This window comes from Camelus bactrianus, chromosome 9 (assembly GCF_048773025.1).
Source record: "Camelus bactrianus isolate YW-2024 breed Bactrian camel chromosome 9, ASM4877302v1, whole genome shotgun sequence".
Taxonomy (NCBI): Eukaryota; Metazoa; Chordata; class Mammalia; order Artiodactyla; family Camelidae; genus Camelus; species Camelus bactrianus.
In genome coordinates this window covers 32,465,764-32,492,558 of record NC_133547.1, presented here as the reverse complement: position 1 = coordinate 32,492,558, position 26,795 = coordinate 32,465,764, and the positions used below count along the sequence as shown (strand labels likewise).

Genomic DNA, 26,795 nt, shown 5'->3' with positions numbered 1-26,795 from the left:
CATAAACCCTTCTGTTTGTGTTTTATTTTAGCTACATTTTGACATCTGGTTAACCTAGATGGTTTCATAAGTGAATTAAAAACCAAGAGAGCATAAATAATCAATTCCTGTCCTGTATCCAACTTGCTTAATAGATTCTTCTGCCATAATTTCCTCTTCTGCAAATTGGGAATAGTAGGCTTTCTGTGAGGTTAACGCAATTAGACTGGTTAAAAGATACTTACATGCAGAAAGTGCCACAGAGTTTCCCAGTACATATGAGCGAAAACTCAAGTTTGTCTTTTGTGACATCCACGCCAGTTGGTTATGCTACGGAAAGTTCTGTGCATTATGAAGCAATACTTTGATCCACCTCCAAGTTGAAAATATCTGAACAAATGTCACCCTTCTCCCAGAACCCTTAAGACTGAATTTTCTTCCACTCTGGTTCTGGGTGTTAAGTGGGGATCTGGTGGAGGGAGAGCCAAATCCCGGGCTATTCCTAGTACAGAAGCTTTCTCAAGAGTTTGCACGGTGGCCAGGCTGTATCTTGGGACTCCTTGTAAACCACGCGTGAGTCAGAGCAACTCAGGAACAAACTCAAATTCGAGCGAAACCTCTGAGGGTTGTAGCCCAAGCTCACAGGTCAGGATAAGTCTACACAACTCGGACAAGTGAGGGCTGAGCTCTACCTGAGATGGCCTCTGGGGGTGAGGGAGAAGGCAGATGTTCTTCAAAGCCATATTCGATTCTGTAGGAGATTGTCCACACAAAATAGTCTTAACACTACTTCTCACTTCTCCCTGATAGAGGATGGGTGTCGCCTCACCCCGTATACTGTGGGGGCCTCTCTCTCCTGTCTTTAATTGTATTTCTTTTGCATTACCTGATACTTAGCTGATGTCCATTGACCATTTCCTTCAGGCAAGAAATCAAGAAAGAAAGGAAGACACGAAGGTATGAGGCACCGAAGTCCTTTGCCCATGCTTCCCCCTGAAGTCTCTCCTTTCTCAAAAGTGCCACTCCCGGGAGTCAAGTTGTGCATTCTTCATAATAAGATTTATCCTGAGTCAATTTTGTCATCTATAAAATGAATTTAACGATGCTATCTTACTAATATGGTTATTTTGAGGACTTAATAAGATAATTAAAGTAAAGTGCATAGAACATTGCCTTGAAGAGCCATTGCTCATTAAATCATCGCTCTAATGATTATTATCAGTGTTAATACTATTCAGTTGTCATTTCCCATTTATTTTGTCTTAGTAAGGATAGGATGGCTTTAGCATTCTGACACATGTGAAGAAATGCCAAGGTAAGAAGTCATGCACCAGGCAGACAGCTGTGTTAAAGAGCATCTCACAAGCAGCTCAAGTTTCACTCCCTGTTTATATGCACTGCTCAGGTGAGGAATTACTCTATTAGATGCATCACTGGAAACCTGAAGTGGTGCGGTGTTCTTACCTTGTCATTCATGCGGGCAAAATTCTTTAGCGTTCTCCAAATGGCAGAAGCATCATTTGCTTTCTCATCTCTTCCTGTTCCCCTCTCATACATACATATTCTCCCTGACTGAGTTTATTCAGCTCTTCCAAGCACAGGCTTAGCGTACACAGTCGTAGCTCTGAAGGTCGTAGGGCCCAAGATGGAGAGAATCCAGCTTTCTTCTTTTATTCCTAGAGTATTGGGATAAATTGCAAAAGGCTAGAACTTGTCTACATAGAAGCCCTGTATCACATCACATGAGATGTTTAAATATTCATGCAGTGTGTACTGGCAGCCAACAGGGCTGCAAACTTTTCCCAGGGAAAGAGAAAAGAGAATTTCTGAATTTCACAGCATTCCAAAGTGGCTGCCACAGACTGAAACCTTAAGTGCTGACTTTGGTTTTATCTCTTAGGCACATGTATTTTTTATTCAACTGAGGGCAGTAGGCAAATGGTTGTATGCATTTCCAAGTATCCTTCTGACTATATTATCAGTATCAGATTCTGACATTAATATAAAAATTGATTGTACTGTCAAAGCCATCTCCTTAACAATTACTAATGGCTTGTGACAGTAACTGACACAGTCCCTTCGCAGTCAACAGATTCACTTTCATAGGAAGATGTGGTTTAAGTTATATGAGCATTTGAGCTATAGAATAAATCAGACTGGAGGAAGGACTGAGTTTCTTGAGCACAGTGGCTGCAACTTGAAGTCATTTCACTCAGTGAAATCAACTGACACCACTGTCTTCATTAGCTTAAGTGAAGATGCCAGAAATGTAGGTGTTTGTTAATTGCTTTGTTTTGGTTTTAGCTGACACATTTCCCCCATCATAATTAAGTTTTTTGTTGTCCTAATTCAGACTGATGAATTTTAGTTAAAACACAGTAATTTTGACATTTCAGATAACAACATAAAAGCAAACCTTGGTGCTGTATTGAACCTTAAATTCTTTCTTCAAATTAGTATCTATTTTGTGGAACTCTACTCCAGTTTGTTTTTTATAACTATATTCACAAATTCTGATTTTATAAAGTATGAATCCTCTCAATTTGGCATACAAAAATATAATCCTTAAAGGCATTCATTTATCAATTTTCCCTTTCTAACAGTATTGATCTAAAATGTAAATTTAGATAAAGCAAGAATCGGTACATTAGAAGTTAAATAAAAGGTCACTTGGAATGTCTGTACTCAGTGTTCTTAGATGATTGATATTACATAAGAATTGGCCATTAGTCTAGACTCACAGACATAGAATGCAAACTTGTGGTTGCCAAGGGGGCGGAGGGTGGGAAGGGATAGACGGAATTTCAAAATTGTAGAATAGATAAACAAGATTATACTGTATAGCACAGGGAAATATACACAAGATCTTATGGTAGCTCACAGAGAAAAAAATGTGACAATGAGTATATATATGTTCATGTATAACTGAAAAATTGTGCTGTACGCTGGAATTTGACACAACATTGTAAAATGATTATAAATCAATAAAAAATGTTAAAAAAAAAAAAAAAGAATTGGCCATCAGTCAATATAAGGTAAGTAAAATTAACTAATCACTACTCTTAAACTCTACTTTTAAGAAATTTCTTTCGAAAAGTGCATAAACCACCGTTAGTTACTTGAATGATACAGGCATATACGTGTCCATAAATATGTATGTGTACTGACACATACGTAAGGCGTATATCAAGGAAATACATTCATAGAAAGTCATGTCTTTTTTTTCATATTTCAGATGTACATTACCAACACCATCAAAGCCAAAGGAACAAGGCTTGCCAAGCCCGTTCTCTGCCTGGGCTTAATGTGTTTGGCCTTTCTCACCGGGCTCAACAGAGTGGCAGAATATCGAAATCATTGGTCGGATGTGATAGCAGGCTTTCTGGTTGGAATATCTATAGCAGTATTTCTGGTAAGTACAAATTTATGTATTTAGATATAATTTGTTTTTTTTAATCAACTTGTATAACTACCTATTAGAAAATACATGTGTGAATCACTGGGTTCAGTTGTCCAACGGCGGTATATCAAACGGAATGGAAGACTTTTAGTCACTCATTTTTCTTCCTACTCCCTCATTTGTTCTGCCTAAAGTCTGGTTTGGGGATGAAAAAAAAAATGTATATTCTACATTTAAAGGTAAAGAAGAAAATATTTTCATATAAAATGAATGAGGCTAAAAGCATTCATTTCTCCCCAGGTGGTTTTTTAGACTGGGTTGTTTGAATATTTTAAAAATTTCTTCATGGCACTTTTGCATCCTGGAGTGTGTAGAGCATCCCAAAGCTCCCTAGTGCCTCAGCGCAGGGCCGTCCCTGAGCCGCCATGTCATAGCGCTCGCTAGCAGGGGAACCTCGCTTGGGAGGTGAACCAGTTACCTGCAGTAACTAAAAATCCCTGGGTGGTTGCCAAGACAATGTCATCTCAACTCAGATTTTGCCAAGTCGTGAAGAGCATACGTAGTGACTTCTCATGAAGTGAGCATGCCATCTCTCCTCCTATTATATAAAATGTCCTTGGAACATTTCTGTAGGTTTTAGTTGTTGGAAAATATACTTCAGTCTGGCTTTAGAATTAACCAGTCCATTATAAGTATGGATATATAACAGTTACCCAAGCGGAAAAACGTGTAGACAACCATATAAATCAAAACATATTTTTGCATTGACATATTATAAGAAACACTTTATTTTCAGTTTAGTTACATTTAAATTGTTTCTCCAGGGTAACTTTCCTTCTTCAGTTTCTTTTCACTAGTTCATAACCAGTAAGCAACAACTTTTATGAACCTTTCCAACTACCAGAGATTTGAGCACTGTTTATCTGCCAGGCACTTTATACAGGCTGTTTCTTCTAGAACTTCCTGTGGTAACGTGGAGACCATGCCCTGATCCCTCTCCAGACCCTGTGATGATTTTCTGCCCGATGTCGCTCCCTCCACATCCAGGGTCCCTGGGAGACTCAGGCTCGTCCCTGTGTCTCTTCCCCGGAGATTTTCTATAACCTCAGGAAAACCGGGGCCCAGGCTTGTGCCAGAACCTTTCCCTTGCTTTCACTCATCACGGTTGAAACAGTCTAGCTTTTTATAAAATAAAACAAGACAAAAACTTACAGAAATCCTAAGAAAGTAATGACAGGCAAGGCAAAGAGCATTCCACATGTCCAAGTTTTAGAGCACTGGTGTTGGAGGGAACTGCGTTTCAGCTCCACGGATCCAGAACATCTTTGCTGGCATCCCGTCGGGCTTCGTCTCAGTTTCCTGGGGCTGTTGCCCTTCTTCTGTTTCCTGCCAGTGGACATCTTGACACCTCGCAAGGCTAAATCTAGAGCTGTCGGGTTTTCCCTGTCACTTCCTCGTCTGAGAACCGGGTGGTGAATGATGAATTGGACTGTGGGCCCCCCTTGGGCTGAAGACCTTCCTACTGCATATACTCAAGAACATACCGTAGGGCCCTTCACACATTCCCACATACCCAGGAGAGTGACCTTATAAAAAGGCCATGTGAAAACGCTTTAATCATGTGATAACTCAGCCAGCATCTCTGCATTCATTCACAACCATTTATTAATGTGAGTGCCTACAGGTGCCAGGCAAGGTGCCAAGAACCGGGGCGGCAAGGAGGTTCAGATAAACTTGACCTGTCTTCTGTGGGAGCTTGGTTCGGGGGTCAGACAGTAATAGTCAGGTTATCCCCCAAAACATTCCCTCACATTCTTCCTTCATAAAAATAAACATCCACTGAGATCCAGGCACTGTGCTTGATCGTGGGAGTAAATACATGAAAAAGATGCAGTCCAGGTACTTAATTAGACCACAGTCAGGTGGGACACAGTGGACACAGAGAGTTCTGTAGAGGGTCAAAGGCAATGGTAGAGGTGTGTATACCCAAGAGATCTACTCTGTTGGGATTAGGGACAAATCAGAAAGAGGAGATGGCATATAAACTTGAAATGTTTGTAAAGCAGGTAGGTCTAGCCTGGGGCATAAGGAATGAGAGGGAAAGAGCACAGGGCACAGAGGCAATTGGAATATTTCATCAAATAAGCATGTATGAGGCCCCTGCTGTATTCCAGGCCGAGGACGCGATGTGCGCATGAGAGAACGTGGCATCCGGGAATGGCACCGGTCACCCAGCACGAGTGGCGAGAAGGGGCAGTGCAAAAGCCCCCAGAGGGAATATCCTGAATGGCCTTGTATGTTATGAGAAAACCTGGGGATTTTGTTTAAAAATATAGCTGACTTGGGAGCTTCCATCAGGGTCTGAGTTGAAACAGGAAAACAGCCTGGTTGAATCCCAACTGCTTTATGGTGCTCAGTTTGTGCCATTGGACAACTTCCCTGGCCGCAGTTTTTTCCTCTTCAGATGAGGCTATTCACAGCCTCTTGGAAGGATTATTGTGAGGGTTTATAAAGGTTTAACAAAATGGCCTGCCTGTTCAACGAATGGCCACATGGATGATGGAAATAATTCCCAAAAATGAGAGTTGATTTCCTTTTGGTCCCTTTCACTCTGTGATAAAATTTGTGCTTTGAAATACGTTTTCTGGAAAATAAAGCTCCAGGTGAGGATAGAGGAGACAAGTTATGCAGAGCCAGGGAAATAAGACAGTGCAAACCGGGCGCCGGTGGGCACAGAGAGAAGGGAGGCTATCCGGGAGGTGAACAGCGTGGAGCCTGGTGGAACACTGGGGATGCAGGGACGGAGGTGCAGAGCAGTCTTTGACGGTTCTCGGCTTTCTTATTTGGGCAACCAAGTAGAATGTTTATTTGAAGCAGTGACTACTGCTCTGGCCTGCCATGTCCTGGGGTGTTTCCAGTTATCCTGCAGTGTGTGCAGATCTCTAAAGGGATTCCAAACTAAAATGAACACTAACCTACTCCAAGCATCTGTGTGTCGGGTAGGCACTCGCGTGTCCCGTCACCCACACCCTATGTCTAGCGTTTGCCTTTGACTCACTCTCCTCGTTCGTCCCCCCACCTGGTGACTCATCTAGTGCCAGCTCATTTCCACTACAAAACATTTCTCCCGCGTCTGGTTTCTTTGCTGTTCTGACCATAGCCTCCCAATTGTGGAGATCAATACTTCTTACCGCTATCATGTCTGTCGGTTCCAAATACCTCCCATTCTGCTTCTATACACATGATAACAGAATTCACTGCTCGTAACAAAACCAGACAAACAAACGAGAAACAAACCTCTTTCCTGCTACCTTAAATCAGACACTTCCACCGTACTTCTGGGAACCTCCCTGATCAGGCTGATTTTGCCTTTTTTTTTTTTTTTTTTTTTTTTTGTCCCTTTTGCTGGATGTGTCATTGAACAAGTCACTTAGCCCCTCAGTATTCCTAAAATAGTGAGGCCTCCCCTGAGCTGCATTTAAAATAATTACCCCTCTCCCAGGACTCCATTCCTCATTTCCTATTCACTTTCCTCCTGACTCAACTTTTAATATGCCACATACAGTATTTTTGGTTTTGTTTTTTGCTGTCAAACCCACTAGAATGTAAGCCAGTCATGGAGAAGGTGTTTGTTTTCATCCTGTGCATTCCCAGTACCCTGGGTCTGGTCCATAGGAGGTTCTCAGGAAATATTTGATGAATGAATGAATGATTTGCTTCCCAGAGCTCTTTTGAGGGTTAAGTGAAATTACATATGTAGTCAGTGCAGCAGAATGCGTGGTGCAGAGAAGGCTCTGGATGTCATGGTCTTGACCTTTGATGACTGTATTCAGGTCCTTTATGCACCTGACATTTTTCTCAGACAAATCCCAGCTTCCCCAGGAAGTGGCCCTGATTACTTGATTCTCCCATTTTTCCTGAATTTCCACTGCACTTGAAGTCTGTCTTGTTACAATCAAAGAATTACCTTCTGTACTAAATTTATCACTCTCGTGTGCCTTTTCTTCAAAGTTGGAGAACACAGTCCCTGTGCTTAGGAAAATGCAAAACAAATACTCGTTGAACAATACTTGTAGATTGATTCATATTATTTTACAAAAATGTATGCCTCAAAGCACTTACAAGAAAGATGTACATTACAGTGTCAGACAGAATAGTTCAAGTTCACTGAGTGAAGGCAAGAGCTTGTCAGGTTATCATATGTAACACCATCATCATCATAATCGGAGTTATCTAAGTGCTCTGTGCTACATTAACTCAATCCTCACACAGCATGTTGAGATGTGGTTATTATTGTCCTCATTTTGCTGATAAGACAAACGGGTCTAGATATATCAAGTAACTTGCCCAGGCTGACAAAGCTAGTAAGTAAAAGAGCACAGGGTTAAGCCCCAGCCCTGTTTGACCTCAAAGCCCATACACTTAAATAAAACAGAGATGTCTTATTTGCCAAAATGAAGAGGGGAAATGGGCACGCGTGGATCAGATTACTTTATTATCGCTACTGGGAAAGGAAAACACAGATCTGTGTGTAAGGGTGACTTACTAGTGTCTTTTTTTGGAGGACAGGATAGAATTACACTCATGGAAACCACTAATGTAAAAACAGGATGTTTACAGAGAAAGTCACTTTACATTATATAGTAACGTCAGAAAATTTGAGAAATTGTAGCCTGGATACATGCTCATTCATTTAATCTGTTCATTTGCTGTAGCACTGAGAATTCAATGGTGGTCAAAATAATTTAAAAAAAAAAACAAAAAGCATGTCTGCTTCCATGGAGCTGATAACCTTGGAAGAGACTCACATCAACCAAAATATTTTGCTAACTGATGGATGACGTCATATAGAGGTTGGTGTTTTGATGAAAATAATCACAGGTCCTCATGAGCAAACAAACAAACAAAGACAGCCTGGGGTCAGGGAAGACTAGTGAGGAAGTGATGCCGAGATGAGGCGCCACAGAGCTCAGTAAGAGATGGTGCCCAAAGACAGTGGACATGGGTATTCCAAACAAAAGGGAGGGAAAGAGAATAGAAGGTGTTTGGAAAACAGAGAAGAAAAGCTGAAAGGTGGACCAGAGTTTACACTTTAAGAGAAATGAGACGCCAAGCCACAAAGTGGTTTTAAGAAGGTTAACATGATACAATTTGCATTTTAGGAAGATCGTTTTCACATCATTGTAGAAATGGGTCAGAGGGAGCCAAGATTAGATTTAGGGAGACTTTAGAATGCCATGCGTGAATTCAGGCAAGCGGTGGTGATTGCTTCGTCTTTGGAGTTGGTGATGGAGGTAGAACAAAGAAGATACAAGAAATCAAAATCTTCAGGAAGGAAAAATGGCGCAAATGGCTTGAGTGGTTGAGTCTAGGAGCTGTCCACGTTTTCAGCCTTTTGTAACTGCATTAAAGGAGTGAGATTGTGGGGGTTCTTGCCTTTCCCTGAGAGGGTCCAGAAAAAGACCAAGTTTTGGAGTAGGGCCAGGGGATAGGCAAATCTTGGGTTTTCTTTTGAACATATGTTGAATTTTTCATACCTTTGCCAACCAAAGAAATGGAGCTAACTTGCTAATCTGTTGCAGTCTTTTCACTTTCAAACTGAGAAAACTGAGACCCAGAGGACTGTCCCAGAAAGTACAAACTGAGGACCAAAAACCACATCTGTCGCTATTTCCTATGAGCACTTTTCTAATAGGAAATCAGTTTCACACTTGTGCATGTTACCAGATAATACTTACTAAATATTTGAGCAGGATTCTAAGGAAGACTTGGTAATTTCCTTCAATATAATTTAAATAATGACAGTAATGAAGAATAATCATTATGCTAATAGATACCATCTAATGAATATCTACTATGCGTTAGATATTTAAATATTTCACATGTGACTTCTTAGCTGCTTCAGTGGTATTGTCCTGACCCTCAATTAAGGCACAGAGGTAACTGATAATACCTTTTAAATGTTTTTCCAACCTAAGTAGTATAAAAAGCAATTATTCTAATTTCAGGAGCCCCTATGAAGTCTAGATGAATGTTTCTTCATCTAATGACGTCCATTTGTCTATGTACCTCGTTATTTATTTCAGCAAGATTTAATTGAGAAGAATTTGTAGCAGTTTTTTTTGCCTATGTCAATTTTCTGTTAATTTATAATATTAATAAAAAGGGAAATGTGAGTGTGTGTGTGTGTGTGTGTATTTTTCATGAAATGGGTGTGAAACTGCTGTTTGTTATGTTGTTTGTTGGCTAAAATTGTTGATTCTCTCCTTTGCTCTCTAGGCAGTGGTCAGTTGGTGAACTACAGCCCGTAGGGAAAATTTGGCCTGCTGCTTATTTTTGTAATTAAGAAATGTTGTATTGGAACACTGACATGCCCATTTACGTGTGGATTGTCCATGGATGCTTTCACACGAGAGCTGAGTACTTGCTTGCACAGATTGCCTGCAAAGCCAAAATATATATTATCTGCCCATTACAGACAGAATTTGCTGACCTCTGGTTGAGGGTAATTACTGTCTATTGGTCCTTTGCAGGGTCATCATTTGATGGAAGTTTTATCAAGTAGCCATCTCCAAGCCTTTACTATCCCTTGCTTTAAAGATCATGATGGCAGTGATGAAGTTGAAGCATACAAATTATCAGGCTTTGATCTGTGCTTTTGATCTGTGATTATTCAAGGAGGTGGAAAGATGATAAGTAGATAGCAATTTGTAAGGAATTTTGTTTTCTGAGATAAAGTCTCAAAGTATGTGATATTTTGTAGATTTGTAAATTTTAATTATAAAGCTGGAGAACAACCAGGATCTAATTGGCCTTTGAAAATATAATGAGCCCTACTAAAGGAAATGCTTTCCAAAGGGAGATTTGTGAAAAATGTACAATGTAAGTGTGTAATTATGTATTAAGCGTTTTTAAACTGAATGTGAGGTTATAGCTGCAAGTAAGTTCTATATTTTGGTTTGATAATTGAATAAAATAATCCAGCAAAAAAGGCTCAAGAATGTCTTACCCACTAGTTCATTATAAGCAAATAATAACAAATAATTTTCCTGTATGGTTTCATTTACTATTTCTTAAAGTTTGATCCATCTGCATCAGAAGCTTCCAGAGTGCATTTTAAAAGGGGTGACTCCTAGACACCATCCTTTATGTATGAAGTCAGAATTTTTAGGGGAGAGCTTAATAATGTGCGTTTTTAACAGTGCCAGAACGTTGTTTTTATGCACACGAGGGTAGGGGAACTTCTGGTTTAGTTCAACTCCTGTCACCTATGGGCTTTAAGTAATTGAAACGAGGGTCAGTTTCCTCTGTGTAGAAGGTCTTCTCTTTCAGCACTAGCCCTCGTGTGCTGCGGCTGAAACACCAAGTGTGTACGGGATGCAGTGATAGACAATAAGCTGGGTTAATTAAAGGGACACCACTAAATTAGAAAGCGCCTATTGTACAAGGTTTATTATGAATGTAATGATCTTGACGCAAAGGGAAATAATTAGCATTTAAATTAAGTTGTAGGTTAGCCACATTAAGGAAAGGTTAGCTCATTGTGAATTTTTATAAGGCTATAATGTTATTTTTGGATTGATTTGAGCATTGACTGTAACCTTATTTAATGGAAGCTTTGGAATAATAAAATCATCATTATTAACTGAGCTAGGTGTTAATTGATGAATGTTCTTGAACAAACTTACACTGGAATAACTATTAAAATTTACACAAGTTAAATCTGGATGTAAAGTTATAGACGTGTAATGTTTAAATAATTTCAAAATTTTATTACTATGATTAGATTTATAAGGCTACTCACAAGGGTCATAGTCATAGGCAGCATGGCTTTGCTTTAACTGTATTTTTTTCCTGAAATTTTAGGTGGTGTGTGTGGTAAATAATTTCAAAGGAAGACAACCAGAAAATGACCATATACACACAGATAATCTGGCACAGATGCCAACGATCAGCATTCCTCGTGTAGAAAGCCCTTTGGAAAAGGTAACATCTGTACAGGTGATTCATAATTTAAATCCTAAAATGTGGTTGTTATCTAGAGCAAATGAATGATTACTCCTGAGGGTTCCTGCACATTTTTGATTTACTGAAACAAGCTCAGAGTCTAATGTGGTATTTAGCAAGAATTTAGTCACCGAAGACGTCATCTTAGGAAGATACATAGCACGTGGAAAATTTTTCTTTGAATTCCTCATGCTAAAAGCTGAGCGCCTGTACATGGAATATGTTCTGTACTTTGCCATAGCTTCAAGATAAGGAACACTGTGCAGTGGTCTGAAACATGAGCAGAATAATAAGATAGTTTTACTTGAGAATATATGCAGTTTTCCATAATATTCCATTTCTTCCATGCTTCATTTATATGAGGAACTGCTTAGTATAACAACTGATGCATAATCAGGACTCAGTAAATATTTATTGAATCCAAGTGTATGAAGTTCCAGCAGCAGAGAAGCACCAGTCGTGTTCTCCTAATTGGGGTGGCACTGAGGATCGGGTTGAGTTAAATGGAGCCAAGCTAGGTAGCACTTTGATTGGCAGGTCAAAGCCTCACTGGGCATGTCAGTGAACAGAGAAACCAGGTATACAACTGTAAGTTTCCTTGAGAATTCTGTGAGCTGGATAGGGTAGTATTTCTTAAATAATGATGCAGTTATGCACGTTTGTAACTGGTTACATGACCGCACAGAGGTTTACTAATGGCTTCTCCTCAGCCCTGTCCATCTCCAGATCTTGGTCAATATCTTAGAGGAAGAGTTCAGTTACATATTAACTGGGGGTTTATATGGTGTGACTCTGTAAGGGTTCATTATAATATGTTGGATGAAAGAATAAAAATTCTTGAAAAATTACAATAAAGATACAACTGACAATTAACTGGAAATAAAGAAAATGTTTTAGATTTGGATTTCAAAAAAAGTTCGTGTAGGGTAGGTTACATCTAAGTAAACTGTACAAAGGAAAAGGCTCAGAGGGTGTGGGAGTCCACCGTCCAGCATGTGTCAACAGGATCACATGGCTGCCAAGAGTTAATATGATTTTTAAGTCCCATGCACGGAAAATTATATCCTAAATGAGGCGACCGATGGTTTGCTTGGCTCAGACCAACTGGAGTACTGTGCACTGCCCTTGGCGACGTAGTTTTAAGGTAGACGTTGACAGAATAGTTGACACTCAATAAATATTTGTTAAGTGAGCAAATATGTGACCAATGTGGTGAGTGGACCCAAAGTCATGGATTATAGAAAACTGGAAGAAACAAAAATAATTCATTTAGAGTAAAAGAAAATCCAAGAAAGATGCAGTAGATCCCCATAAATATCTGAGGGACTGTTGCACGGCAGGGGGGTGCAGCGTGTTCTGCAGGGCCTCGGAGATCATAGCTGGGATGAGAGAAGAGAAAGCGTAAGAAGATAAGTAATGTCTGGAAAGTAGTAAAAACTTTCCACCTTAAAAGTCATGAAGTTTCTTTTTACTGTAAGGATTTCAGAGTAGCTAAGTAAGCACTCGTCCATGACACTGTGGAAGGAACTCAAGCATTCAGATGAGACACTAGATGATGAAGGTGATGATGGTGATGATGGTGACGATAAAGTAGCAACTCCCATTTGGTCATCATTCCGTGTGTGTCAAATACTATGATGTTTGCTTACGTAAATTCCACAAAAACACTTCAGTGCTCTCCAAGTGTAATTTTATTCATCGCAACAGTTTTTGAAGCTGGGTATCATTAGAGTGGCAAAGACTGCTAATAGTCGACTGGCATTCCTTCTCCCAGTCTTCCTTTTAGTAACTGAATTTCCCGGTCCAGTTTTAGCTACACCCGTGGCTGCCCAGCCATAGCCTGTTGCATATTTCCCAGCTTAACTGCAGTTAGGTGTGACCATGCAACCAAGGTTAGACCAATGCAGTGTAAGCAGAAGGGCAGTTGCAACAACCTCTGGTTCACCTCTTTGAAGACTCTTGTCCTGGACGTTCTCTGCCTCTTCTCGCCAAATGGAACAGGTAAATGACTGCAATGATCTTTAATGTTTGAAGAGGACGGATCCTCCTTGACAGCCGAGCTTCTGGAGGAGCTCATGGAGCAGTCCACATACGCACCCTAGATGGTTCTGAAAAAGAAATAAGCCCCTTTTCCCTCTGAGTCATTGTTTTCATCTCTTTTCTCAGTTGATGCTCTCTTACAATAAATTTCCCCATTATATAGTTAAGAAAACCGAACTTCTAAATGGTAAAGCAGTGTACAAATGAACACATCATTGATAAACAGCAAAGAAAAACTACACAGTGTATTCCAGATACATGCCTATGTGATAAAATATATATTTTAAATGAATGATACGTACAAAATTAGATCTTGTTTAACTTAAAAATTAAAGGTGGAAAACAGAATTCAGGAAGAGGTCTTAAACATATTTTGAAACATATTTTGGAGAAAATGGTGAGGATAACAGAGTCTTTATTTTGTATACCTCTGAAATTATCTTGAACAATAATCACAGTCTCCTGCTTTTTAACATCTTTATTTGCATAAGAGTTCTTTAGTAGCCTCCTCACATTGCCAGCTATCCTTGTCTACCATTATATCATTCTGTATTTTAAATGATCAAAAAAATTCCTGTTCTTAATTTTATGTTAATTCATTTTTATGTACAGTGATTTTTAAAATATTAGACGGTGAAAACAAAAATATTCTGTTAGAGTCTCTGGATTGCAAGAGATCGGTGTTTATTAACTTTTTTCTTTTGTTAATTTTTTTGTTTGTGACAAGTTCACGTGCTTTGTTTTCCGCTCTGGTAGTCAGGCAAGAAAGATCATTGGAACCTGATCCGATCTCCCCCTTACCCATCATGTGCACGGGCGCACTCCCGGCTGAGCTCCAACTTCCCCCTGCGCTCTTTTCATTCCTGTCTCCAGGCAGAATGCTGTCTGCACGGTGCGTGGTCTGCTGCCCGCACTCACACAGACCACGGGAAGAGCGCGAGTGCAGGTGCTGGGCATTCATCTCAGGCCTCCCCCTGGAGCTCTGAGGCTGGGAGGGCATGTGTCTGTGCTCATCAGCCAGAAGGGGAGGAAGGCCATCACTTCAGGGAAGCCCACAGTAGCTTTCTCTGCTTTTTGCGATAAGGATGTATCTCTTTTCATCAGAGTTCACGCAAAATGTAACCCTAGTAGGTTGATCTTAATTGATAGTGGGACAGTGACATTACATCCTCAAAGTCTGCCCTCCGAGGAGAGAAAGGGGACCCTGGTGTTACAGTTAGCTCTGCAGGCATGGCCTGTTGTTTTAGCATTATTCTGCCAGGCTGTCATTTCCTGGTTGTCAGCTTTGTGTGGAGAAGGCGAAGGGTTTCTTTTAGAACTTACGTACTTACATAACCTCTCATGTTCAAAGTACGTGTCTAATAAACTGTAAGCTACAGAGTAATTGTAGCGTGCAAGCATTCTTGCTTATAAAATGCGAGCAGTTTATCCCTTAATTATAGGGAGTTTGTCATGTAGTTAATTACCACCGTCTGTGAGGAAAAGTCATGATTTTTCTGAAAGCTAAGTAAATCTGAACATTCATCACATTCAGTTTTATGAAAAGAATTAATCATGTGTGGAAACTAGCGCATCATAGCTCAATGTCCACCGAATATGTAAGCCACCAGTCACTTTATTACAGCTGTTTGTAACAGCAAGTCATGAAAGGTCTAATTGTGTATCATTCGGGAAGTATTAAGTCTGCTGAGGTACATTCCTGCAATGGGATCCAGCTCATTAGAGTGGGATGTTTCTGCTTGCAGGTTCTAGGGGTCAGCTGACTGGCAAGTTTGGACAACTTGGACCTTGGGCGGCGTGCTTAGGCACTCTGTAACTCAGTTTCCTCATTCATAGAATGAGTCATACAATGATAGCTATATGAGTTCAACAAGATAATAGTCAGGCACTTGGAAGTGTCTGGCACCCAGGAAGCCCTTAATTATTACCAATTATAATTATTACTGCTATTAAGCATTGAAATGGATGAGGTAAATCAAGTTGTGGCAAGTTCTCCGATATATTGTAAAATATTTTAAGTTGATATATATATAAGGTGTCTGTATATGATGAAGCCGGTTATGCAAAATACCACACAAGATATTTCTAGTTGGATAGGAGGGAGCACGTAGATGAGAGAGAGGAAGGGGAGAGGTACCTGCAGACACCAGTGTGAGAGCAGCTGACATAGTGGACCTGGTTTTCTCTCCCGCTCTCTCTCTCTCTTTCTCTTTTTCTCTCCTTTTCTTCCTTCTTTCCTTCCTTTCTTCCTTTTCTCTCCTTTTCTTCCTATAACGAGGCTATACTCATGAGAAATTGTGTAACTAAATCATTATAATGTTTTAAAATGGTTCAGTGGTTTTCAGCTGCTCTCCAAGGAGACTTTTGGTCATGCTTCCTTGTATTGACTGCCGATATGTTCAGATTGACCGATGTCTCTTGGAGAAATTTCCCCAGAGTAATTTCAGTCCCTGTGCCCTTTCCTTCTGACTCACACAAACCTTTTGAGAGTGTTTGGTTTATTTTCTCTGCACGGAGACCTTGGTTGTGGCTCACATGCCTTTATTTATGCCTCATGCCCTGGGTCCTGCTTCCCTTGGCACCCCTGTGGTCATCTCCTTTTCAGGTCCTGTCTGTCCTGGGGCCCTGACACGAGCTGTGGGCAGGTGGCTCTCGTTTACAGGATCCACAGTCCCACCCACAGAAAACCCCAGGGAGCCAACTTTCTTCTTCAGCACCATCACTCCTCCTTTCCAAACTCATCCTTTCCTGCTTCCTACCTTCAGGAGCCCAAGCATCTCAAACAGAATCTTCAGTGGTGCTGGTTTCAGGAGGTCTCCAAACACGCAAAGACACTATTCATTACTTTTGAGGGTCCGAGAAAACAGAGGTCTGCCTCTCCTTCTAGGAAATGGAGATGGAAACATTTACATATTCATTAGCTTTACTCTCCTTTATTGGCAGCAGTAAAGTAGAATTAATGGCTTAACAGCTGTGTCACTGAGAGTGAAAACTAGATACAGTAACATTTTAGGCATGTCTACTAGATATAGTATAAATAGATCCAGTTTGAAGGATGTCACCAAAGGACAATAAAAATTTTTCTTTGCCAATAAAAAGTTCAATGGTGCAGAAGTGGCTAAAATCTTATATGATCCCAGTAATATCCCCAAATTTCGAAGAGTGAGGATAAGAGATAGGAGCAACCTCTGTTAGAACAAGGAGTCTATTCTATTTAGAGCTCAATTCAGCACCTTGGACCATCAGGATTAGCAAATAGGCAAATACACACCAAAAGAAAGCCTTCAGAAGAGAGCAACAGACTCTCCTCTGATCAGGCTTCTCATTAATATGGGTATGCGCCAGGTGAAGGAACCCTTTTCTCAGCTGAATGAGTATCATAAACGGGATGAGGAGTTACCTTTATTTTAGAGAATAAAAAAGTCTGCCTGCAAGGACTACACCATTTTCTTGCAGTAGACGTTAAGCTGAACAGAATAGCAATCCTGATATTTCAACAACCTTAGAAATGAAACTGTGCAGAAATAAAGTGGTCTTCCTGGAAATGCCCATGGCCTCAGCTACTGCCCCCACTCGCCACTCAGGCTGGTAAATCATCCAAACAAGATTATAAAACTACATCCTCCAGCTCTTCAGCTCCAGAGCCAAGTGAAGGATTCCCTGACGATTCCTGCAAGCGGTGAGGGGATCTTTGACGACTCTTCCCCAACTCCTTTTAGGAAGATAAACTGAGCTGAATCTACTCTGATTCAAGTATAAATAATCTGGACAATTACTTAAATCCTTTAAAATGATTTCAGGACACGTTAAGAGAGACATATTTTAAGAGTCAGAATCTGTTTTTGAGGGGAAAAGAAGATTAACTACAAGAATTTAATTAAATTTATGATAGCATCTCCTTTCCACTGTCAAGGAAATGAAAGAAGATGTGTGAAATGAGAGATGAAAGCGAGCTGGAGCAATGGCACAATTAGGAAACTAATGTAAGATAGCAAATAATGTCATGGCAAGATGAAAGCCAATACTAGAAACCATAAAGAACTAAGTCCACAGTGGGGAAAGTCAAACCAGTCATGGTAAGGACAGGTTCCAGCATATATAGTAAAAGAACAAGAGAATAAAACTGATCTGAGTAAAGATGACAGATACAAAGAACATACTGCAGAAATCTAACATGCAAATCATTGTAGATCCTAAAAAGAGAACAAGTGGCGCTTTGGCAATATTCAGGTAAATTCCATAAATATCTGAATCTTTAGGCTAGAAGGGTTAAGAGAATACCAGGTAAAATTAAAGTATATGCTAGAATTTAGATACATACTTCTCAGTGAAATTTTCTAATTTCAATACTGCAAGAAAGAACTCTACAAATATTGTGGTTGGTGCTATTAATGCTCCCAGTTATTAACCACTCCCTTCCTTAGGCCGAGTGTCCCTCCTGCTCCAGGTACTTCGGGCTTGGCCAGTGACACATGAATGAACCTGACATACAGCCCATCAACTGGAAACTCGTAGAGTCATCCGGAGCTTCTGCCAACCCTGTTGCTCTTGAGAAGAAGAAGAAGAAGAGAGAAGGCCACGTTCCAGAAGGGGGCTTCTCTGCCAGCCCGGGTCCCCAAATGGGAAGCTGTGGGAAGCAAACCAACACCCAGACTGTAGCCTGGAGCAGATTCATGGAACCTGACAACCACCACGGAGCATGAGGGAGGAACACACATTTGTTGTTGGGATCCAGCGGAGCTTCTGAGGTTGTAACATAGTATACCTGGTGGAAGCTAATACACACAAAACTTACACCCCAAGACTAACAGCATGCTAGCCTGAGACTTCTCCCTCAACAGCATGAGATGCCAGAACAGAGTGGAGTAACGTCTTCCGAATTTTCAGTGAAAATTTTTGTGACGTAAGAATTCTCTTCCCACCCAAAAGGTCATTTAAGTATTAAGATAACCATAAAATACTGTACATGTAAGAGTTCAGGAATTATATTACTCATGAAAGGTACCAGAAGATGTTTACCAACTAACTGAGTAAATCGCCAACGTCTAGAGCTCTGACATTGAGAAGAGTCATCATATAAGTGGATTGGCAGGAGGTACAGGAACTATTTAAATATAGAATTAATTAGAATTGACTGTGGTAAATAAAGTAGCGGGAACAGTGCAAAATTATAAAATTCATTTGAAGAGAAGATACATAACAAAGCAAATTAACACAACAGTGGCAGGATGGAAGAGAAATCTTAGACAATATCAACAAAATTACCCAAGTATGGTAATGTGGAGATTTTTGTAAAGGAGGAACTCAATATTACTATTTCATTCTTGCACTGCTAACTAGAAAAAGTTAGGTTCAAGCATTTTTGAAAAATAAAAGTTATCAGGAGTACTTTAAAATAATTTTAAAAGGCCAATGACAAAATGTAAGATTTAAATGACACACTTGCCAATGGGCCGATGTCTGTTAAAAATCCTCATTGAAAAATGGGCAAGGTTCCTGAATAGGCAAGTCATTAGAGATCAAATGTAAATGAAGAGGAAGTATATAGAAAAGTGTTCTCTGCCATGTTTGATGAAAATGCACGAAGTGTCTTTTATGCAACACTGTGAAGTTGGTTCTTACCCTGTAAGCAAGGGGGAGCCTTTAAGGAGTGTAAGGAAGGAGATGGCATGTTTAGAATGGAGAATAAATTGCAGCAAAACAAGACAAAACAAAAGCCAATCTGAGAGGCCGCTGTAAAACTCCAGGTAAATGGTAACAGTGACTCGGACTGGACCACAGTGCAGCCATGTTACGCCACTGTCACTGATCAGATGCTGATTCTGAGCAGAGGAGTTGTCCGTCCAGGCTGCTACGACAGAATACTGCAGACTGAGTGGCTTAGAAATAGCCTCGGAGGCTGGGATACCCAAGATCGAGGCGCTGGCGGATTCAGTCTGCAGCGAGGGCCCGCTTCCTGGTTGTAGATGGCCACCTTCTCCCTGTGTCCTCACACGGCAGCAGGGGTGAGGGAGCTCTCTAGAGTCTTTCTTGTAAGAACACTTATCCCATTCATTGAAGGACTCTGCCATCATGATCCGATCACCTCCCCAAAGCCCCATTTCCTAATATCATCACACTGAGGGCTAGGTTTCAACAAGTGGACCTGCGGGGGACACCCGCACTCAGTCTATGCCGGGGCTCCCTAGCCCAGTGCTTTACAGTGGAAAAGGGCCGACCGCTGGCCAGCAGGTCAGTAAGACAGCCGTCCCTCTGCCCCACCCACCTCAGGAGACACGCTGACCTTTCATCTGGGGCGCTTTCCTGTCCTCTCTTCAGAGACTTCTCTTGTCCATAAGTAAAGGAAAGGGATTGCGCTGACTTCCTTCCCGGGACCCTCCTGGGTCCAGCTGCCTTCATCCCAGCAGCAAAGCACTGACTAGTTTTGTTTTTTCTCTCTTTCTTGCCCCCTGCTTGTTCTTGCTCCGAGGCGGAAAGCTGCCATTCCGATCTGCACATGCAGATGATGCACACAGACGCCTCGTCAGTCTTAACTGATGCCGAACAGAAAATCTAGGGAAAGGGACACTATCTGGCAAGGGAACAAAAGTGTTTAAAAATAAACATAAGGATGGGCGGCGTTGGATAGAAAATGGAATATTTCCAGTAGATCTAACAGGAGTTGTTACCTGCCTAGTTTTATTAAGGCAATTAGAACTGGCCACTGTGGGCACTTATGGCTGGCTGATTTGAAGTGACTTTGAAATAACTTAGTGGACAGAGCCAGGTATAAGAAATGCTGTTTGAGATTTTTTTTTCCCCCCGTCTGAGCCGAGGCATTGTTTTTTAAGTTTCTGTGATCTAATCATTTAAACCAAAGGTAATACCTTCTTGCCAATGAGAAATGGAAGGTAACGCTAGGAATAATTTACAAGATTACAGTTTTGCACGTCAGGTCAGGGACTTCCCACCAACCTACACTATCCAAGGAGCTCATGGTGTGAAAGCACTCCCTGATTCACACAAGTATCTCCTGAACGAACGTGGTAAGCAATGAAGACAATTATAAAAATCTAAAAATGTCATAAGGAGTGTGTACTATTACAGATGGAAATGACCGTGTTTTGTTTAATTCCCATGGCAACTGTAAAGGAAAATTATATGGATAGGAAAATTCTAAGGGAATTCACGGTGACCCAGGGAAGCACATGCATTGACATTTACCTCGATGGTTTTGCAGATTATAAAATCACAGACATCAAGGTGAAGCCTGAGCTGAAATTTAGGCATAATGGGAGGGATAGGGGGATGTCCGGGATGGAGGACCGGACTTCTGCAGCTGGCAATCCTGAATTTGGAGCTTGTTTTGGCTATATTATAACTAGGTGGGACTAGACAAATTACTCCTCGTCTCCTTACCTGAAAAGTTGATAGAATCATGATTTCCTTCTAGAGTAATAGGTGGGATTAATAAATCTCAGATAAACCACTTAGCACATGGTAGGTGCTTCACACAAGTTAATTTCCTCCTGCAACAATAATGACTCCCATCGTAGGATTTTAATTTTATTTCGGGATGGGGTACCTCTACAGATACATTTCACAGATTTAAAAGCTTGTACAGATTGTCTATGTCATGTATAGCACATGTGGCAGGAAATATTATAGTATAAAAGGCTGCATACATTAGTGTCAAAGCAACAGCAAAACAATCCAGTGTTTCCTTGCCAAGGCAAAGATGATTATACATCACGCTGCTCTCTGTGATAAATTCCTTTGAGGTTTCAGAACGCCGTGCACAAATAACTCTGGCAATCTATTTAAGAGTCAGTTGCTTTTCTATAATGCAAATCTTTGTTTTACAGAGCTGTTGGACTGTAATGTAAATGTTATATAGGACCTTGTCAAAACAACTTTATTAGTGAACAGAGATTGGAATAGTTAGTGGAACTAAATCTATTTGTATTTTAGGCTTTTTTTTTTTTTCTCAATCCAAGCTTTGAACACTTATGAAAAATATTTGAAGTAAATCAGTGTTTACATACTGTACTCTGTTCCCATTTGTTAAATTTAATTTGGCTTAGAAAGGCAGTTGAAAATGAAAGCTTAAAATTCCGATAGGCCTCAGCGTTTTAAGTTAGAAGAACTCACATATACTCTCATTACTTTGCCATATGTCGTTTTTCTTATTTGTGCTGCCATATAGCCATTATTTCCCCACGCTATTTCTATATCATAGTATACTACACAAAGAAGAAAAGCCAGATTTTTTTTGTCTACCAGGCCTTTTATAAAAACATCTTTTCAGTAAATTACTTTTGAATATAGACAAGCTCTCTCATCTCATTTTATGAATAAATGTAGAGTTGATGACTGCATTTTAAGTTATATGATTCCTACAGTCGTTAGTTAAGGAGAGAACAGAACAACGATGGATTAAAAAAAAATCATTCTCAGTGTACACATCCTTAGTTACACATGGAAAACGGCTCACACCCGTTCACCCCCCTCTTCTCTCAGCTCAGTTTCCTTTGGGTGGACCATCCCAGAGGCATTGTCAAGGCCTTCAGAATCAGTCCAGAGCACCATGACACAATGAACTTTTTTTTTGTAGAGAAAACGTAAAGTTTTCATTTGACTAAAACTAGGAAAATAAGCAATGACAGTCTTGTGAAACAATCACTCTCGTTTGTTGTTTCTGTTTAAGGGACAACACGTGATTCATGAATATTGTTTAATATTTGAAAATCTGGCTAGCTAGGCAAAACAAAAATGAATAGCATCCTACCACAGAAATCATTGGAAATATTGTCTTAAAATAGCCTCTGAGGCCCCATGGGTGTGTGTGGGGGGGATTGTGTGAGGTACAGGGTCCCCAGGACGTTCCTTCCTATAGCCTGCATTTGTCACTTCACAGTATATCATGGACACGGTCACAGATCAGTGAATCCGTAATCATCTCAACCATGACTATAAAAGCTAACCTTCAGTGAGAGCTTCTTATGCATCTGGAATTATGCAAAGAACGTCACACATAAGACACCACTTTAGTTTTTGCAGAAATCACTCAAATGTGTCTTATCATTCCTATTTTATAGAGAAAGAGACATAAAAAGGTTAAGTAATTTGTCCAAAGGCACACAACCTGTCTGTGTTCTGAAATTGGAATACAGAGCTGTATTTTCCAGTTTTTATTTGTATTCCATGTTTATCACTTCAGAGCTCAAAATTTTAATTGCTATGTATATTAGAGAATTACGTTGAAAACATTTTAATCCCTGTAAATGAACCATTACCTGAGCTATTCCTAGAGGACTGCTTCCACTTCCAGTTTCCCGTACTTATAAACAATACTAGGGTCAACATCTCTAAAATAGATTTGTAAGTTCAGTCAATAATGTACTTAAGATATATTCAAAGAAGTGGAAATGCTGGGGAGAAAAAGAGAGGACAAGTACTCTTAAGGTTTTCAGTTTGATTCATATTCTGAATTATTTCCAACAGTGGAGAATATTGTTCTTAATAATCTGCACCAATTTCATAGTCAAAACTAAATGAAGTACCTTATTTTAATTTGTATTTTTGAATACTTTCCCATACATTTATTTTGTATTTTTCTTTCTGTGACTGAGACAATCAGATATTGAAACAGTGATTCAATAAAAGACAAATCAAATTCTAGGCACCACTTGGTGTTTAGACTTGATTCATGGAGTGGCTAATGGTCCTTTTTGTTTTAATTAGGGCTTATTAAAGGCATAATTTCCATTATATAAAATTCCCTTTTAGCATATAGTTTTATGAGTTTTGACAAATACCTACCGTCATGTAATCATCACCATAGTCAAGTTATAAAACATTTCTATGATCCTGAAAGTTTCCACCTTTCCCCTTTGTAGTCAACCCCTGCTTTAGTCCCCAACCCCTGGCAACCACTAGTCTATTTTCTGTTTGTATGGTTTTATCTTTCCTAAGATGTCATATAAATGGATTCATACAGTGTGTAGCCTTTTGAGTTGGACTTCTTTCAGACTTGTTTCTTTGTATAATGCATTTGAGATTCATTCATGTTATTACCTGCATTATAGTTTTCTTTTTTCTTGCTGAGTAGTATTCCATTGTATGGATATACCACTTTTTTTAAATCCATTTACCAACTGAAGGATATTTGGGTTGCTTCCAGTTTTTCCTAATTATGAATAAAGCTGATATAAAATTTTATGCACAGGCTTTTGTGTGAATATATATTTTTCTATCTCTTGGATAAATACCTAGGAATGGGATTGCTGGGTTGTGTGGTAAGTGTATGTTTACCTTTACATTTTTTTCTGAAATACCTGTGTCATGCCTAATGGCCCTTATGGTTTTGAGTGGTTGTGAACTGAATCTTGATGTGGCTCATCCAGATTTTTATTGATTAGTTCTTCTTTCTTAAAATAGGCCAGTTTCTAAATAAGGAGTTTTAATCAGCTCCCAGTTATACAAGAGCTCACCATGCACTTGGTATATTACCTACATCCTCTGATTCTTCTCTGTCAAGCATTGGGCTGCTTAGCAAATCTAATACATTCTAAAAAGTTAAATAAATAAGAAGCCAATTAGATAGATGAAAATGCTAGTATCAAACAAGGCATGAGTACAATTTATGGATGAGTTACCTTTCTTGTCATCACTTGTTATGTACAGTAAAATTTTATTTGTTATTAGATTTATGGGATACATGGAAGATGTAACAGATATCAAATAAGAAGCACTGTGGTACATTCCCCAGGACTCAAGATCTTGTTTACAGTTTCAGGAGTCTGTACTTTTATAGATTTTAAATAGACAATTTTATAAGCAAGTTCAGAACAGGGTGATGATAGTTATGCTAGAAGAGCAATAAAGGAGGACCTTTCCAAACTCAGCAATGCTTGCAACATCCTCTGAGTAAAGACCTGAAAGACTGTTAGCGAAGGGAGGAGGAGAGAGAAGAATGCTCTGGTAGAGGAACCAGCTTGCAACAAGATTTTGTTCAACAGGTGAGATAGGAGCACAGAGGCAAAAGACCTGCACTGCCATTAAAGAGTATTCGGGTGGGATCCAGAATCAGTGTAATATAAATAGAATAGGGAAGAAACAAGATGGACTGGGGCAGATGAACAAATATTGGTTGGGAAATTTCCACAATGGCCAAGGAAACTCTACAGCATGAGGAAGGTAGAACAGGAGGTAAACTGGTAAGTTGGGTTGGTGATTGAGAATATAGTTGGGAATATGGGCTAAAAGCATGTTGGACAAGTCATTAGAGTTAGGGAAGTTAAGAAACTCTGATAGAGTACAGGGACACCTGCATCCGCCAAGTATCATAACCACAGGGGTATTAAAACAGTCTTGACTGGAGTTTCACGTCAGTGCGTTGGGAAACACTGAGTTAAAGTGAAACATGGGTGTTTGTTGTAGGTCTTCTCAACACCTCATGCACCATGAAACTCTAAGCAAGGAATATAATGTGCAGCTCTTCCCAACAGCATTTGAACACAGAGATTTTTTTTTTTTTTTGAGAATCATTCAGGATTACTGCTTTTTTAAGCAAAGCTCTATTTACCAGAGAAATGAGAGTTTTTTAAAATTTTAATTTAATTATTTTGGGGGGGAGTTAATTAGGTTTATTTTTTTTTAAATTTTATTATTTTTATTGGAGGTACTGGGGATCGAACCCAGGACCTCGTGCATGCTAAGCATGCACTCTACCACTAGTTATATGCCATCCCCCTCAAAATGATCGTTTTAAGGGAAGAATTGATTGTGTGTACCCGACAATGCTTACATTGCTAACTAATCACTTTCTACCTTCTTGGCAGTGGTTCTCAGACTGGTGTAAAATGGAATCCATCACTTGCAGGACTTGCAAAAAAGGCAAACTTCTGGAATGCGTGCTCAAGAACCTGATTCAGTAGGCCTGGGCTTGAGCCAGGCTCTGCAGTGTGTCAGGCACCTAGGTGACTGGGATGTGGCACTGGCAGTTGGCCTGGATCCAGCTGGGCCTGCAGAGCTTCTGAAACAGTGATTTTTAATATTGGCTACACAGTAGAAATAATCTGGAGAGCCTTTAAAATGCCCACTGATCAGGCCGCACCTCAGAGCAATTAAATTCCAATTTCTAGGGCTGCAGCAGTAATCTTTCCAACCTGCAGCCAAACTGAGAAGCCGCGCCCCTCAAGGGCCAGCGTGGAAAGCCGTAGGCTTATTCGGCTCCTCGGGACTTGGAAATACTTCCTAAGCTCTAGAGCTCGCGCTCCGGTGAAGGCTCTCCTGCCTCTGGTTTAATTAGCTTATCAGAGAAGGCCACCCAGAGATTCCTCCTTTCTCCAGGGAGAAATGATTCTCTCCGAAAGTAGCTTTCAGCCTTTCTCCAAATAGAGCAGAAAGGGAATTCCTGAGAAGAAACAAAATTCTGAGCTGATATAAAACTCTCAGTTGAAACAGAACCACTGGAAACTGGTTCCAAAAATGTCATCTCTCCTGAGGCAGCTCTGGTTCTATCTTATTTAGCTTTTATGTCTTCACATCCCCAACTTTTTTAAACAAGAAATGGCTTAGCATGAGGTCTGCAGTGTGTCACAGTCTCAAGTTAGAGGTGTTCTAATAATTTCTTCTTAGATGGACCTAATATCATTTCTTTTTTCCTAAAATGCTCACCAACCTCACAACGTACCAGGAGGAAAATTTCATGTGATGAAGTAGAGTCTTGGAGCGCACACTTCATACGCTACAGCTTTTCTTTCTTCTTTCTTCTCCTGCCCACTTTGCCCTCATCAAAAGACATAGTGAAGGCAGGAAGGAAGCAGATAGTAAAATAAAGACAGCCAGTGTTTGGGAGTAGGACATCCATCTACCTGCCGCCCCCTGATAAAATGTAGGCTGCATCCATATTGCATCAGAGTTGTTGATTATTAAGGACCGCAATTCCTTATCCTCAATCATTAGTGCTAGGTGTTTTTCAGGATTGAGGTATTTTATGCTTTACGGAAAGATCCTGTATATTCTGTTCCATAAGCAGAATCTTGGGCAGTGCTTTATAATCAAAGATGGATATTTCTGCAGCACAAACCAGAATACCAATTGCCTCACAGCAATTCAGGTTTGTTGTTTTGCCACCAAATGAGTTTGCACCAATCTTTTGGGAAATACTTGGGTTTTAAAGTTTGTTTGGATATTAAGATTGTAGACTACAGCATTATAAAATCCCAACCAATTATTTTTAAAACTTCTGGATTTCTTTTTTATTTTTTCTTTCTCTCTTTTCTTTCACTTTTTATCTTGTTTCTCTGGCTTTTATAGACAACTGTAATGGTGTGTTTGAGTAGAGACAAGGATCTCTGCATATCATCTCATTTAATTTTAATAA

General features: G+C 40.0%; 1 protein-coding gene across 6 annotated transcripts in view; it reads left to right on the top strand.

Moving 5' to 3' along the window:
- Positions 1–26,795, top strand: part of PLPPR5 (phospholipid phosphatase related 5) — a 102,723-nt gene that overhangs the window by 70,927 nt on the left and 5,001 nt on the right. For 2 of the 6 annotated variants that reach the window (XM_045513232.2, XM_045513236.2), the window contains exons 4-5: positions 3,215–3,391; positions 11,246–11,380. In XM_045513232.2, coding sequence (XP_045369188.1) covers positions 3,215–3,391; positions 11,246–11,380 — 312 coding nt within the window. Of the gene's footprint in view, positions 1–3,214; positions 3,392–11,245; positions 11,381–17,850; positions 23,627–26,795 lie in introns of those variants that run through there. The other 4 variants (XM_045513233.2, XM_010950432.2, XM_045513238.2 and 1 more) reach the window with 3 other exon arrangements.